Below are 17,948 nucleotides of genomic sequence, written 5' to 3'. Positions count from 1 at the left end.
AGCAAAATCACCTGGTGCCTTGATGACTCCTCTCCATTTTGCGTCACACCACAAAATTTAACCCACGAAGTTTTAGTAGGCTTTCACTTTTTCTTATTTGGATACAACTGCAGCTAATTCAGGAAAGATGTTGAACTTTAATCTATCCAGAAAAAACTCAATTCTTTTAGCTATTGCTTTAATAATCTTCACAATTACTACACTGTTCAAAATTACACACAGCAATAGTAGAATTTTTGGCTTTTATTCCTCCTTCTGCAAGATGTTTTAGTTTAACTCCAGCCAGCAGCTAAACACCACACAGCTGCTAACTCACTCTCCCCCGGTGGGATGGAGGGGAGAATCGGAAGGGTAAAAGTGAGAAAACTCATGGATTGAGGTAAAGACAGTTTAATAGGTAAAGCAAAAGCTGCACATGCAAGCAAAGCAAACCAAGGAATTAATTCACCACTTTCCATCAGCAAGCAGGTGTTCAGCCATCTCCAGGAAAGCAGGGCTTCATCACATGTAACAGTTACTTGGGGAGACAAACGCCATCACTCCAAACATCCCCCCTTTCTTTGTCTTCCCCCAGCTTTACATGCTGAGCATGATGCCATATGGTATGGAATATCCCTTTGGTCAGTTGCAGTCAGCTGTCCCGGTTGTGTCCCCTCCCAAATTCTTGTGCACCCCCAGCCTCCTCAGTGGTGGGGTGGGGTAAGAAGCAGCAAAGGCCCTGGCTCTGTGTAAGCACTGCTCAGCAGTAACAAAAACATCCCTGTGTTACCAACACTGTTTTCAGCACAAATCCAAAACGTAGTCCAGTACTAGCTACTATGAAAAAAAATTAACTCTATCCCAGCCAAAACCAGCACACAAAAATGTGGTTTCTCAACATAATCTCAGCATATTACTCACTGTCACAGAGTGCAAAAGGTAGAAAATTTCTATTTTAATAAGCAAATGTTATTGTTACATTGCTAAAACATTAGTAACACATCTGTGTTTTACATGAACAGGGACCTAAAAGTGTAATAGCTATTGTTCTATGTACTATATACAAGTCCCAGGGAGTAAAAATGTGGTATTTTCCTTTGATTTTCCAAACATATGAGATCAGTCTTGGGTACCAAAATGTCCTTGGGTACCAGGATCTGACAATGTAAAGGTAATACAGCAATGTCATGCCTTTTTTAGAAGGCCTACAAGTTGCCTACAATTAACTTGAATTCCATTATTAAGCTAGAATCAATACCTAGAAGGAAAAATGTCACAGAAAAGGTATTAGAGAACATATTTTTTACTTGGTAATGATGAAGTTGTGGTTGCCATAAATGAAGAGGCAAAGTATACCTTTTCCTGATGTGCCTCTCAAAGGTGTACTTCCTCATCAATGATTATGTAATAGAAAAAAAAATGTCCATTCAGCTGTAATACTTTCACTTTATTTTAATTTCTCCACAAATTAGTCTGTTTTGATGTTATTTTAATTTTCGTGTTAAAACATTTTTAAGATTATCTGGGAAACTGAACCATACTTAAAATGCACAAATGATTTTCTCTGAAGTGCTACACCACAATGTTAATAAAGCAAATAAATACCTATATATGGCAGATTATCACCCTCAGAAAACAAGACAGACAGAAGCCTCTTCATAGCTCTATTTTGTTCTACAGACACATTTTTGGTGCTGGATTGTCAGTTTCTTGGACTGTGTAGAAACAATCTTCATTGTCTGTCCCAGTTACAACTACGGTAACTATTTGAATGGGCCGATCACAGAATGGATGATGATACATAGGTTTCTGAGCCAGCCAATCACAAGCCTGAAAGGCCAGTAAATGACTGTTTTCTTCAAAATGCAAGAACTTAATGTGAAAGTATTTCCTTGGATCACACACATATTTTTTTCTAAAATGCCTGGGGACTTCAGAAGGCCATATCAGGATGTCAATAAATACTTAGTCTCCTTTAGCAAAATGTTTAATGCTATTGCCAAATTAGAAATGTCTAAATGCAAATGACTCATGAGATTTGTGCGCCTTCCAGAGTGACTGCCCATGGAGTTTTAATGGGTTTATTCTTTAGAAACATTAAACAAGAAGCGGAGAAACAAAAAACAATTTAACAGTCAATACAGTCACTGACAGATGTTTCTGAGAAAGTTTTTATTTATCTTCTACTCTGAAAAATAGCTGAACAAACTCTCCAAACCAGCACTTTGAAGACAATGGCTATGCTGAGCTGTGATGAAACAAGTCAAAGGTCATACTTGAAAATGCAATATCTGAATAAAGACACTTAGCAATGTTGATGGTGCATATTCTAATTTGTATTTTTCTGCTAAGTAGTTCAGTACTGTGCAGTAGGAATGGATAGCATTCTTTGGACTATTTTAGAATATTTCCATTTAATGGGCTTTATGAATGAACAAAAAAGGTGTGTTTAACATTTGTAAAAGAGACCTTCATAAAGAATTTTTCTGTGAATTCCTTGCTAATTGATTATGCAGCCAAAAATTGTCCTTGGCATGTCTTATCTATAGGGATCTTCAGAAAAATATAGCTTGAACTACTCTGTATGTCAGAAAGGAAAAATAAACAACAATTTACCTCAATGTTTAATCTGTGGTCTTTACAGAAGTGACACACACACTTTTATACATATTGATACAGACAAGCATGGAACTAGATTTGCCTCAATGCGACAGACATCAAAAGTTGCAAGTCGTAGCTGGGGAGGTTCAAGCTGGATTTCCGGAAAACTCTCTTCAATGTCATAATAGTGCAGCACTGGAACAGGTCACCCAAAGAGGATATAAGATCTCTGTCCTTAGAATTTTTCAAGATTCGGTTAGAGAAAGTCGTGGCTGAGCTGATCTACTTACAGAGTGGTCTACTTACATGACCTTGAGAGGTTCCTCTCAACTAAAATTTGTTCCATATGCTTATGCAGCCTGTGTGAATCTTGACTCAGTGACATGGTTCGGGGGCTATGTCTTTTCAAGTCCCCTGTGGTTGGACCTGTAGTGGACAGAATACCAAAGAAAATGTGTCGTTAGCACAAGAGAATGAAGTCCATCATAGAAAAAGTTACAGTGAAGTTGCTTTTTCCCAAGGGAGTGATTCCTAAGTCACGTTTAGACAAGTTTTATCTTGCTGTTGTGCCTATGGTGGCAGAGGTTACATTCAAGAAATTCCATTCTTACATTCTGAACATCATCTTGAACACAAAAGGCAGAGATCAGAGACCAGAGTGCCTGTGAAGACCTGCTCAGCTCTTACAGAGGCCCAGAATGAAGGCTTGTGAATCCTTCAGTGACACGCTTTCTATTTCCTAACAGACTGGACAATGTGGTACTTACCATGTATCATGTGTACAGCCTAAGCATTTAGTTCTTAGGCCGCACAGTTGTCTCCCAGGAAATGTGGAAGCCATTGCGTTCCCAGTTAAGGAATACTAAAACAAATGTTGATAGAAGGCATACATAATTAAAAACAGCATGTAGCAAAGGATGTAGATTAAACTATGGAATATTTCTTTCTACTGTCACCTCAAAGGAAGTAATTAAGATCCCAGTGCTTGCTGCACCCACATCTGACCTCTCTCCTGTTTCTGAGGGCTTTCTGTAAATTCTGGACCTTTCCTGAGGGAAAGGCTGTCCTCTCTGTAGCGTCCTCCTATTCATCAAGAGCTGCAGATGGGAAAGCAAAGGGACTTAGTGCTTTTCAGAACTTCCTTGACTTCTGAGCACCTGTACCTATACAAATACTGGTCTGTATATATATATATAAAAATATACTAATACAGCTCTGTAAGGAAGACTGCTGCGGGTGATTCACATGCAGTGTCACGCTGCTTTATTTTCTATGGGGCAGGAGAAGATACTAAAATGCCCACCTGTAATGTCCTAATCCATTTTCCTATTGCTTTTGTGCACTGAGAGTATGTGTGGGCAAGTAGAGGATATCCACTCTACCATTCTTTTACTAGACACATCCTTTTAACTCCATTGGCTGATGTTGATCCCTAACCTCTGTGCATGGTTATTAGACACTACTTCTTTATTCCACTGATATGTCTTCATGTCTAAACTGACTGGGATTATTCCAAGAGATTTTGTTGGGGTTTTTTTCCAATCACTTAACTAAATTACAAATGTCCGTTTTTTATTATCCTAATTCTTATAATTCCATTGGGCAGGTAATCACTATTATCTATCAAGTTTACATACTTATGAGTGTAGTTTGAGGTTTGGGTTGTTTTTGTACTATCGTCAAGTAATTACCTCTATTTTTCCTATTGTTTTTCAGTGCAGAGTTAGATTTGGGATATTTGCTAATACTGCGTGGGAGGTTTTTTTCCATTTTATAGATTTTTTTTAATTCTTTCTCAAAATGAAGCATTTCAGTCTTTGTCCTCCTGTTGCTTTATGTATCTTCCCAGTGAGAAATAAACATCAGGAATGGTTTACAGACTGTACAATTGAGCACATTCTGAATTGTGTGAATTATTTTCTACTATTCATCTGAAGTATTGGTTATTCTGCATCAGAAGAGGGAAGTCACTGGACATTGCATTTAAAGGGAAAAGTTGGTCCTTTTTTCTCAAAGTAGCCAAGATCCATTCTTATTAAGGATTTTAAAACATAAAACCCTGTAATGCATGACTAGCTTAACACTGTAGGTTTACTATGGTTTAGAAAAACAGACTGCGTAAAAAGGTTTATTGGTCTCTAAAGATTAATCGAAATATTCCTACACAGAATGTCAAGAACAAGGTATATAGTTGTAAGAGAAATAAGAGCAGGGAAACATACATTTTTTTATTTCTCAAGTGGAGTAAACAAAACTGAAATCAAATGAAAATACTTTTGTCCACTATAGTGGAGATCAGATCTGGTCCACTGTGGAGAAGATTTACTTTCCCCTTCAAATGGAGCCCTAAAGCCTTTTTTCAATATGTTTCTTAATAACAAGAAGTATCTTGGAGCTTTTCCTCAATTATAAAGATAAAAAGCAGTGGAGTAAAAATCGTGCCAATGATGTTACATTTCTTCCTTTTGCTGACAACTCAGGATCTATTTGAGCAAGGCCTATTATGCCATTTTGCACATCTTACCCTGGTTCAAGACCAGGATGCTTGGCCCATTAAGTCTGCTCCAGGTTACCATGGAAACATAATAGCTTTTAAATTTTATTTAAATTACAAATGCAGATAGCAATTCTCCAGGTGTCTAATTTCAGTAGGGAGTAGGCTCTCACATTCCTGCATGCAGCTGATACCAGGTTATTGAAATGGCCAGCTCTAGACTTTTAGACTTGCAGTGATAACTTTACATGCCTTGTGTTTTTCTCCCTCTCTATGGGTTTGTCAAGTGTCCATCACTTGGGATGGAGGAATGGAGTTCAAAGGTACTGTGCTAGTTTTTCTCAAGAGCTTGACCAAATTAGTGTGACATCTCTCAACAACCAGAAACTAGATGTGCATTGTAAAGAGGAAAAATTAAGCAGAAGGTGAAATAAATCAAAAACTTGTAAACGAAAGAGGATGTATATATTGACCATTAATAAATTTCAAGTTTTATGATAGTAGTGACAGTTAATGTTTCTAAGAAGGGCAGCATAAGATTAAGGACAGATACTGGCAAGATATTAAGTGGGAAAGATCTGGATTTCTGCTTTGCTTCATAAATGTGGTAGTTCTGATTACTATGCTTTGAGGAAGGTAATCTACTGATTCTTGCTTTAAAATATGTGATAAGCCTTTTCTCTAAACAGTTCTTTGGGATTTTATTTTGTTTTTAGCCAGAAGATACGTTGGCTGAGCCAGTGGAAGCCCCCCCAACTATATTGTCTTATTTGGAAGAAAATGATTTCTCTGGAAATCACAGATCAGAAGAAACCTCTGAAGCAGCTAAACTTAAAGAACAAGGCACTGCCTTTTTTCTTTTTTCTTTTTTTTTCCTTTTTTAATTTTTTTCCTTTTTTTTTTCCTTTTCTTTCTTTTTTTTTTGTGGGGTGAAGGGTGTAATTTACATTCTGTAGGTCTGATGCTGTCATTTCCCTGTGTATGAAAAACCACTGTCATATTTTGGGTGCTGTCAGGAATGGAAAATCCTATGGTTTTGGCCATCCTGTGTATTAGAAAAGAATTGGCACATCATACATTTGGTCTTTGAAATTGCAATCTGTTAGACTGCATTTTGTTAATAGCAGCAAAGGTAAGCGGTAGCAACTGCAGCCACTGTTCAACACATCTTTCATTTTTCACTCCATATAGGCACTTATCTCAGTTGTTGTTAAACACGCAAAGAATAGATTTACCCTTTTATAGTGTGGAAGTTTCATTCACAGAACTATGGTTTATATTTCAAAATGAAAAAAAAACTGCAAACCTGGATGAAATGAAGAAGCTGACCTGAGGAGATGCTGCTGTGATACTCTACAACACTCTGGTAAAGAGCAAGTATTAGGCAAAGGGAATGAAAGGAGAAAAATCCTCTTCATTCTGACCAGGTCAGTGAGAGGCATGGCACTTCTTGAGACATACCTCTGCAAGTAGTGCTACTCTCTAAAGCCATGTGGCAACTTTAAAAGGAATTTGAGTATTTAATTTGATGACCTGCTGTTTTAGTGAAGCACAGCCTTTCATGTAAAACTGAATACTACCGCTGAATAAACAACTGTATATCCTACTTATGTTCCCTGCAAAGGATGTAAATCTGCGTCGTGCACCAATGGGGTGTGTTGGATGTGAGTATAGGCAGCAAAGTAATAAGAGCAGGGCATCATGCACTGAGGAATCCAGTCTTTCACTAGTGAGACAATTTCAGTGTGCTCCTAGAAAATAAAAAGTAAAGCTAGTTATCTTAACAAGTCCAAAGACAATGTTCCTATTTAAATTTCATACATACTTCAGATAGTAGCTGTTGTACATACCTCTCATTTTTTATATTGTATAGATGAAAAATAGGCAACCATTAGACTAGAGCTTGAAGCAAAGATGATGATGCAATATAGTCTTACTCATTAAAATAAACATTTGTTTAATAATTTTATTCTCACTTTTCTCTTTTCTTTCCTTTTAAAATTTTCAGTTATAAAATGACTAATACTAATCTTTGGAATGTATTTTGGTGATTATCTAAATAATTTATTGTTTTCATACAACTTGCAGCATCTGTGCTCTGATAAATATCTCTGGGCAGGTTTTATTTTGCGCTATCACTCATTAATAAGTAATTATTTTATTTAGATTCAGCTGTCATGGAAACTGGACAAGGCAACAGTGAGTCTACCACTGTCACACAGAAAATTTTAAGAGAAGAAGATGGCTCTGGTGCTAGTGTTTTGCCAGGAATAAGCAGAGAGGAGGTCTGTACAATGAGTTTATCATATGCCTTATCTTTTTGTTCCAAGAGCAGGAAAACATATGAATTTTAGGTGCTGTTCTGAGCTGGTACCTTTATCTATTCCATCTTAGCAGCATGCCAAAACAGAAGTTACTTTTTAAATTCTTGAATGTCCTCTCATGACATCAGACAAAAGCACTAACACTATGCAGCAGTTTGGATCTATAACTATTGAGATGGGCTTGAGATTTTTGACTAACAAAATGAATTTGTGCTTACAGTTTTGCATTTTTTTCATTTTCCTTTTAAGAAAGTGAGGAACAAAGAAAATAACCAACATAAATTCTCACCACAATTTTTATTCCCTAAAAGCAGGTATCTTGGTCTTACAGTAACTGCCTTGCAGGTGAAAGTCCTGCTTCCTTCTCAGAAGTGTGGCATATAAACAGATTTAAAATTACACCCTTTGAGTCCTCACCAAGTGCTTCTGTGTGAAGTACCAAGTGCAAAGAGTGTGAAGTACCAAGTGCAAAGAAACACTTCATTATCACAGTGCTTCATTATCAGGTGATTCAAACAGAAGACTAACACTAAACCACACTAAAATCTGGAGGAATATATGTCTAAAATGTGTATCACTAGTTTTCCTTAGTTGCCCACAGACTAATCTGAAAATTTATAGTTTATGCAAATTATCCTTTTATAAACCCAGTCTTACTTGAATTACCATCCAAGATGTTGATCCTATATGCCATATCTTGACAAGGAATGACTGTGTGGATTGCACTGGAAAAGTGTCTGCAACTCCTAGCTATTTCTTTAAGAAAGCAGTGTATGATGCCTCCTCACAGCTGCATACTTTAACACCCAGAGATAAAAAATCCATGAAAAAGGTAATCAGCAGCTTTCCTGGCATTCACAGTAAAAAGATGCTTTGACTAGTAAAGTATTAAGACTGAACAACCTTTCCACCCCTAGATTGCCTTATAAAGGATCAAAGTTGAGGCAAGACAGTAAAGTTGTTTGGGGTCCTTCTATTACTCATGTCTGTGTCAAAGCAGTTACACAAATAAATGCTGTTTACAGCCATGCCTAGCTTCTCTCTAGGCTGCCAGCACATTTTTTAGAAGTACTCTAGAAGAGGCGGTATTTGGACATCTTTCACCTGACAGAGATGCCTTCTGAAAATCTTGGTCAGGCTGTCTTGTTGGAAGCATCAAAGCAGGAATTCCTTTCAGGGTCCCTCCTGATGGAAAAAGAGATTCTAGAAAGTGTGTGTGCTACCATCAAGTGAGTTGTACACTACTGAACAGGGGAAACTCTGAACAAAGATGATCCGTAATTTAATTGGCAATCCAATTCTGCCAGGACCGGAAATAACTACAAATTACATGCAAAGCATTGAGACTAGTCACATTTTCAAAATCACTTTTTGTCAAATCCCGTATAAAATTAGATACTCCTCTTGGGTAGACTCCTGTAGGCCTGGGTCCTAGACAAGGAAGTTGCGAGAAAATGCAAAGCTGTGGCCTGTCTCTACTTTGAGGTTCACACAGTGCTAAGAAAAACAGCAGCCCTTTTAACTGGGCTACTGGAGAGTACTCCAGCCTACGCGACTACAGGCACTAGAAACCCCAAAGGAGGTGGCTATGCCATATGTAGCAAAGTCACCCTCTCTGGTGAGATACTGAGCTTTGAAAGATACTGTGCCTATTGCATTTGTAAGGTAATGTGCAACCTGAATTTTGTGTGATTCTGCAAATTACAATTACATATGCCCCTCATTTGGAATCCTGTGAGTTGGAGGGCTCCAGCTATTCAAACACTTGCCCTACTTGTTAACATATTTCAAAGTAAATAGCAGTGTATTTTTTGTTAATTAACATTCCTGATCCAACAGCCACCACAGATTTTTCTAAGCAGAAAATAAATAATGACCTTTCCTTCCTCTTGCCTTTGTGACCGCTATGCCAAAAGTCCATTCTTTGTATTGCTTGAAACTGTAGTCGATTATGACTGCTTGTATTTGCCAGAAAACATACAGCATCAAGAATGACAGAACTTGTATTCTGAAGTTCTACATTGTGTGTTTTATTCAAGTGTTTAAGTTTGCTCCTTACAGGGTCTTCTAGCATTTCTGTGTTTATATATATGTAAATTATAACAAAAGGTGGAATATTAGATTAAGGATCATCCATTGGAGCTGACATATAGGAGATCTTAATATTTGTTGGAGGTCGTCTAAATATGATTCCTCTAACATTTTCATGCCTACATTCACTTTTTTTTTTTTTTAAAAGCAGCTATTTTGTCAGGATGAACTATTGTTCCTACTATTTTTTTTTTTCCCCTCCAGTTTTGGGCTATTTTTCTTAAATAAAAATCCAGTCTTGATTTAAGTAGTGTGACACAAAAAGCTTAAATCTACTGTGACAAGTAAATTTGCTTCTTACTCGTCCTTACAAGTTTTTTCTTGAATTATTCCAATTTCCACATCCTTTTCACTACATAGATATCCAAGATGGTTATACAATATGCTAATTAACAATCTTTTAGAAAATAATAATAAAAAATTGTAACTGCATTGAATAGAATAGAATAGACTATTTCAATTGGAAGGGACCTACAACAATCATCTAGTCCAACTGCCTGACCAATTCAGGGCTGATCAAGTTAAAGCATGTTGTTAAGGGCATTGTCCAAATGTCTCTAAACACTGACCAGCATGGGGCATTGACCACCTCTCTGGGAAGCCTGTTGCAGGGTTTGACCACCCTCTCAGTAAAGAAAAGCTTTCTAATGTCCAGTCTAAACTTCCCCTGGTACAGCTTTGAACCATTCCTACATATCCTATCTCTAGATCCCAGGGAGAAGAGCTCAGCACCTCCCTCTCCACTTCCCCTCCTCAGGAAGCAGCAGAGAGCAATGAGGTCACCCCTCAACCTCCTTTTCTCCAAACTAGACAAACCCAAAGTCCTCAGCAGCTCCTCACAGGACATGCCTTCCAGCCCTTTCAACAGCTTTGTTGCCCTCCTCTGGATGCATTCAAGGACCTTCACATCCTTTTGAAATTGTGGGTCCCAGAACTGCACATATTACTCAAAGGTGAGGCTGCACCAATGCTGAACACAGCAGGATAATCACCTGTTTCGACTGGCTGGTTATGCTGTGTTTGATGCACCCCAGGATGCGGTTTGCTCTTTTGGCTGCCAGGGCACACTGCTGACATATGTTGAGCTGCTGTCAACCAGCACCCCCAGACCCCTTTCTGCAGGGCTGCTCTCCAGCCACTCCTCTCCTAATTTATACTTGTGTCTGGCGTTACTCCTTCCTAAGTGCAGAATCTGGCATTTTGACTTGTTAAATTTCATCCCGTTAATCATAGCTCAATGCTCTTATCTATCTAGATCCTTCTGCAAGGCCTCTTGCCCCTCGAGAGAGTCAACAGCACCTCCCAGTTTGGTATCATTAGTGAACTTGCTAATGGTGCATTCAACTCTTGCATCCAGATCATTGATAAATGTATTGAACAGAACTGTCCCTAGAATTGAACCCTGAGGACCATCACTGGTGATCAGTCACCAGCCAGATGTAGCCCCATTCACTACAACTGTTTGACCTGTGCCCTTCGGCCAGTTCTTCAGACAGTGAACCATCTACCTACTTATTCATTCCACAGTTTTCAAGAAAGATACCGTGAAGAACAGTATCAAAAGCCTTACTAAAACCCAGAAAAAACTGCATCCTCTGTCTTCCCTTCACCCACTAACTGGGTGACCTTATGATAGAAAGATATCAAATTAGCTAAACAGGACTTTCCTTTTGTGAACTCATGTTGAGTGTGCCTGATGATTGCATTATTCTTTAAATGCCTTTAATGTTCATCATTTTTCCAGGAACTGAGGTTAGACTAACAGGTCTGTAGTTTCCTGGGTCTTCCCTCACGCCCTTTTTGTAGATTGGAATATCATTGGTTAGCTTCCAGTCAGCAGGGACCTCCCCAGATTACTAAGACCTTTGGTAGATGATCAAAAGGGGTCCTGACATAATATCCACTAGTTCCTTCAATACTCTTAACAATCTGTATCAACAATCTTGTTATCTCACTCAGGTTATGATCTTTCCCACGGCTTAATTAACTAGCTTCTTTTCTATCAGTTTTCCAGATGGGGAAAAAATCTATAATGAGACCAGATGAAAAAAAATCTGGTCTTTGGGAACTTTCTTAGTGACAAAATACGGAAAGATCTTTAAAAAATCAGCTAAGAGCTCCTTTGCTGAAAGTTGTCATCCTGCTGACTTTAAAATGCTTGGATAGTTCCTATATTACATCTCTCCTAGTTTCATTAGCTACTAATGGGACACAAAATATTTCATTGCTGCTATAAAATGTGAGTAAATGCTAGCGCTTGTTTCAAAACAGGTGGATGTCAGTCTCATCTCCCAAGTAACAAGTGACAGGACAAGTGGAAACAGCCTCAAGTTGTGCCAGGGGAGGTTTAGATTGGATATTATGAAAAATTTGTTCACCAAAAGGTTTATTAAGCACTGGAACAGTCTGCCCAGGGAAGTGGGTGAGTCACCATCCCTGGAGGAATTTAAAACACACATAGATGTGGTGCTTAGGAACATGGTTTGTGGTGGACTTGGCAGTGCTAGGTTAACGGTTGGACTTGATGATCTTAAAGGTCTTTTCCAACCAAAACGATTCTGTGATTCTATGATTCAATGAAAATATGATATAAAAATTACTTAAATGTCCATCCTGCATACTGGATTTTAATTGAAATATGTATTAGTGTCTGAGCTTCACCACTGAAAGTGTTTATTTTGCTCCTGGTACATTTAAATTATTATTTTTGTTATTGTTACTTTCTCTTGACCAAAATACTGATGCTTAGCAATTTTTTTCTCGTTTGTTGTCCATTTTTACTCTTTGCTACCAATTTCCTCATTTCATCTTCTGTCACTTTTTAACGAAGCTGGACATGTAACCCTCTTTTGTTAGAGCTGTAGATCTCAGGGGAGTTGACTAGAGCATTCCTAAATATCACTTTTTAACTTTCACAATTTTCTCCCAGACAGACTGAGTTTGTGAAACCGGTCTTTTTCAAACCTACATTATTTATTTAGACTGTGTAGATATGAAATTAGACCATGGTAATTTCCATCTTGGTAAACAGCTCTCATTTCTTCCAGCTCAGTAAGCAATTTATTTGTACTTGCATGAATTATCTCTAATATGGACTGCCTTTGCTGACTGGACTATATGGTTTGTATGGTGCCTAACAGGTTTCTGATTGCATTGGACAAAGCAGGGGTTCTAGGAGAGAGGGAAGAGAGGTGAAAAAAGAGAGACAAAAATGGGAAAAGTAATACAACACATTTTTCATATTTCACATTTTAATTGCTCAGGACCAGAAAGGTCAGGAAGGAGAGGATGGGCCCACAGGATCTCCAGGAAGGCCAGAAGTAGAAGATGTGCAGAAAAAAGATCAAGGACCTCCAGGGAAACCTGGACAACATGGTCAGCCTGTGAGTATTTTCTGTCTATTGAAAGAATGTATTTTAGCCATTACAAGGGTAATAGTCATTCATCACACATGCATAAAGGGCTGAAACTCCACAACCTCACACACTGTCATCAGTTATATTTCTACAAGATGGGGTTTTAGGCCCAACAAAACAGCTCAGGAGTGTCATATCTGCTTTGCACATGTGGCAACGGCTATACAAGGGCCTGATGAGAGACAATCATCAGAAAGCGCAAGGCAAACAACTGATGTGCCAACATACTAATGTTCTTAGAGCAGTAATTCCACAAACACTTTGGGCAGTCTCTGCAGTGCTGCACCACCCTCCCAGCTGTCATGTTTGAACATATGCAAAGCTGCTGGACTTCAGAACTCACATGCCTCTTTCAGTGGCTTCTGTATATCCAGGATCTTTCACACTTTATATCCTTCTGAACCATCAGCACAAGATATACCCAAGTAAACAGAGGTGCAAAACAGATCACACTGCAACATGGCATTTATTACGGTTCTGGTTTGTTATTTTGTCACTGCATGACACATCAAACTATAGTTAATTACTTTTGTCTTGTTGCTTCTTTGTTACAATGTTTTATTTGCCTTTCTAACAAAGATGTTTTATTTTAGGGCATTCCTGGTAAAAATGGGTTACCTGTAAGTACTTTTTTATACATCTTTTGGTTATCTGAAGAAAAAATCCCAAACAACATTTTTTATCAGAGACTCGGTTACATTGAAGCTTAAGCAGCAAAGTGCTTTCTCCATGTGCTCTATTCAGAAGGCAGCTCTGGTGCTGTAGTTGACTTCCTCAGGTTACCAAGAGAGGGAGACCCACGTTTCTAAGGAAATTTGTGATTTCCCAGTTGCAAAGAACCTAAGAGGCATATCATGCCATAAGCAGCTGTACAAGGAGTCCAGCTCTGGTGAGGTTGGTTTTTTTACAGAGAGGAACTTCAAAAAGAGGACGTGGTCAGACCTAGACCTCTTCCAGGGCAAGACAAAATGCTTCATTGACCCTTTATAGACACATGCTGCCATGTTGCCTGCTCCTAACCTCAGCTGCTATTAACTTTCCAGATGTACCTTTTACCCCTCAACTCTTGTGCAGTAATTCAACTGCACCTTCTAATTCATTGTTCTTGCTTTCCTTTCTCTGTGTTCCTCTATTTTACCCTCTCTTCTGTCACATTTGCTCTCATCTTCCTGTATTGTTCCTTCCTCCCTTCTCCAGATGACTCCCATCCGTAGGTCACTTCACCATGAGCCACCAATCAATTGCATATGCATCATCCATGGTGAAGTATTGCCCAGCGATTCACACAATAATAAATCGCTAGCTGTCATATTCCATGAGTGTCTCAGCTGCTGTTGCGTATCTGTCCTCTGTTGATGCTTTACTACCTGGCTTCTCTGTTTCCTTACTCATCATCTGTTGCTGCCACTTTGTGCATCTTTCCCCCCTCTAAGACCTTCCTACCCAGAGTCTGTCATTATTGTGCTTATGGACAAGAGGTTTACGTTTTCTGTTAACAGCAGTCTGACTACTTTGAAGTAGCACATTTTCGAAGAAAATTCTATGAAACCAAAATAATGGGGAAATGTCTTCTAGAAAATTCTTCAAATGTAATTCAAATGCTTCAAAAGCAATTGTTTTGTCCTTGTAAACTAATCCTTGTAAAACAATCCTATTTCCTGTCATAGACATTTTATTATATCTTGTGAAATGAACCATTGGTCTGTATTTTTTATAGATAATCTTTTGTCCATGTGCACCTGGGTTCCAGTCTTGCATATACCTATCTAACTTTAATATTGAATTGACTGGGCTTCACTCAGCAGTAAAATTAGTATGCACTAGATTTATATTGTCCATGTGTTTGCCATTTTTCTATAAACTTGATACCAGTTACTCTACAAGAAAAATAATAATAGGAGAAAAATACCTTTTAATCTTACAGATACATTTTTCTCCATAATGAGTTTATATAAACCATCTTTACAATTAGTACAGCCCTAAAACATGAGCAGTAGTGTCCATAATCACAGCTGTCCCAATTCCCAAAATGCCATTAGGGAAAATAGAATTTATTTGCCTTCTGAATTTTTTTCCAATGTCCTAACTGAATTCATAAACACCACTATTTTATAACAGCATTGACTTTAAAGCTGGTGGGAGTTCTTTCTAGCCAATGATCAAGCTTCTATAGGAAAAGCATAAGCATGTTATGTGTAGATGAGATGAACATATGTAGAAAGGTTATTTGGGACTAATTTGACTGGTGAAGTTTATAATGGAAAATGGGTTGAAATGCTATGTAGTACCACACATTCCCTGTCAGACACATGTCCTCAGGAAGCATCCTATCTGGTAGGAACTGAAGATGTTTAGGTGGATCAAGGCAAAAAGGATTTCAGTAGAAGGCAGGAACAGGCTAATGCCAATGGTATGATTTGGTGTACTCAGGGCAGCAGTTTGCAGTAGTGTGTTACATATATCTCTCGCTATTCTCTGTTGACTATCACTTCTGTATAAAACTAAAAGTAGCTTTCTTTAGTGTCCATTTTCTCATAGTTTGAAAGTTGTTAGGGAAGAGGCAGAATTCTAGCCTGGGATTTACCTGTTATAAGCATATTCAGCAATTTTGGAATAAATGAAGACATTCTTATCTCTAAGATAAGTAAATGGCTAAAAGACAGAAAATGTGAAGAGGACTTTTCAGACAGCTCTCACTATTTGTTCTAGTGGAATATTATAGTTTTCAAAATATTTGTCATCAGTGCTGTGTGGTCCAGTTGGCATCCTATCAAATCCAAATGCAGCCTGCCACGTGTTTCCATCTGTATCCCCCAAACAGACTTCACTGCCACTTAATTGTGAGCAGAGTAGATGCAGTGAGAGGCACATTTCATGCACTGCCAGCTGCATACAGGTGTAAGTCCCTTATCTCTTCCCACTGCACAAACCAAGAGTTAGAATCTAGCACCCTTACATCCAGCCTCTGCTGCTTAGTATTCAGCCTGTTTAACCTGCATAAAAGATAATGTCTAATGAAAAAATTTATATCTTTTTAGGGTAAAAATGGACTTCAGGGGTTGCCAGGACTGAAAGGAAAAGCAGGCCTAAAAGGTGAAAAGGTATGTGTCCTGTTAATAACCAAAAATCAATCAGATGATACCATTTATGCTTGGACATGTGTTAATTTGGTACACTCTGAGAGAAAAATTAATAATAATAGGGAATCACAGAAAGAATGTAAACATCCTGCTATTCACACATGAACCTACATGAAGGGCAGCTATAACAGAATCATAAGGTTTTTTCAAGAATATGAGTAAACTTCAGCAGTAGAAAAAGTTGGCCTTTCACAGGAGAGCTAAGGAAGATATATTTAACACTTCATAGAATCATATAGAATCATAGAATTGTTTGGGTTGGAAGGGACCTTAAAACCCACCTAATTCCAACCCCCCCCCGCCATGGGCAGGGACACCCACCACTAGACCAGGTTGCCCAAAGCCCCATCCAACCTGGCCTTGAACACTTCCAGGGATGGGGCATCCACAACTTCTCTGGGCAGCCTGTTCCAGTGTCTCACCACCTGCACAGTATAAAATTTCTTCCTTATACTTAACAGTCAATAAAGAAAAGTCAATTGTTATATATAACTGCTCTGTGCAATTTACTCCACTGGCTAAGTGATTTACCAGAGGCAATATAATCATATTACCCTTATGAAATGAACATAATTGAAAATAAGAGCTAAACCATCTGAAGTAACATCTTGTATCACTTCTGAGCTGAAGTGAGGTATAATGGATTAATCTATTAAAGCACATGTTGTACACAAGATTGGCATTCAGCCAGTTACTCAAAGTGCCAAGTTGATGATTTGTTTCATCTGTTTACCAAAACAATTCAGGCTTCATAAATTCACAAACATAACCCATATAAAGCTCATGTAGTCAGTTTCAATTTGAAAGGGTCCAGAATAATTTCAACAGTAAAATTAGTCTCCAGTGCAGGTATCAGGTCATGAGACTGCATGGCAACCCCCCCATCTCTCTGTCCAGCTGGACAGTCTGTCTCTTGTAATGGAGACATACATTGGACAAAGGGTTATCAGAAACTGAAGAGAAATGAAGGCATGTTGGGCAGTTGGGAAGCATCTCAGGTACAACATGATGAGGAACACCCTTGCACTCTCCTGGTGAAAGCAGTGTGTCTGGGACCCATCTCAGGTACATGTTCACAAAAGCAGGCAGCATGGGAGACAAACAGGAGGACCTAGAAGTCCATGCATACAAGACCTCTCTGAGGTTACCAAGATATGGTGGGATAGTTCACAACCAGAGTGCTGCAGTGTATGGATACAGGCTCTTCCAGAAAGATAGGCTGGGAAGACAGATTATCAGTAAGACATTAAATCAGTTAACAACAGGCATTACAGGTGCTCTGTACAGGCATTTCAGAGCCTTGTTTCTGAAACCTTTGAGCAGTCTTAGATCATCAAAGGGTAGTTTGATGAACTTGTTGAACCAGGAGTCTCTTTCTCTCCACTTTGTCTCTCCTTTCCTCCTCACTCTTCACCCTATTCCCAACCCTGGACTGTACTGGCAGAGTTTAGCAGCAGAAATCAGAAGACTCTAGACTGCAGGGAAAAAATTAATAAGTAAATTCCAGATTAAGGACTGTGGTATTGTTGGAGGATTTTGATAGGGTGTTACTTACATGTCTGTCAGTGCTAAAACCTGCAGCATGGATCACAGAACCCCAGAATCACTGAGGTGGGAAGACCTCTCTGGAGATTGTTTAGATTAGCACTCTTGCTCAAAGCAGAGGCAGATAGAGCAGGTTGCCCAGGACTGTGTCCAGTTCACTTTTAGTATCTCGAAGGATGGATATTCCACAACCTCTCTGGGTAACCTGTTTGAGTGTTTGGTCACCCTTAGAGTAAAAAAAGGGGGTTGGTACATTTAAATGGAATTTCTTATATTTCAATTTATGTTCAATCCCTCTTGTCCTTTCCCTGGATATCACTGAGAAGAATCTGGCTCTGTCTTCTTCATTCCCATCCAT

The 17,948-nt window shown here is 38.6% G+C and overlaps 1 protein-coding gene across 1 annotated transcript in view; it reads left to right on the top strand.

The window, feature by feature from the left end:
* The window catches only part of COL15A1 (collagen type XV alpha 1 chain), a 169,292-nt gene that overhangs the window by 64,132 nt on the left and 87,212 nt on the right, over positions 1-17,948 (top strand). Inside the window, 5 exon segments of the mRNA XM_075745229.1 lie at positions 5,791-5,917; positions 7,241-7,359; positions 12,753-12,872; positions 13,499-13,525; positions 15,944-16,006. Of these exon segments, the coding sequence (XP_075601344.1) occupies positions 5,791-5,917; positions 7,241-7,359; positions 12,753-12,872; positions 13,499-13,525; positions 15,944-16,006 (456 nt within the window).

Source organism: Balearica regulorum, chromosome 2 (assembly GCF_011004875.1).
Source record: "Balearica regulorum gibbericeps isolate bBalReg1 chromosome 2, bBalReg1.pri, whole genome shotgun sequence".
NCBI classification, from domain to species: Eukaryota; Metazoa; Chordata; class Aves; order Gruiformes; family Gruidae; genus Balearica; species Balearica regulorum.
Note: the sequence above shows the minus strand (reverse complement) of the source record. Positions and strands in the feature narration are given on the sequence as shown.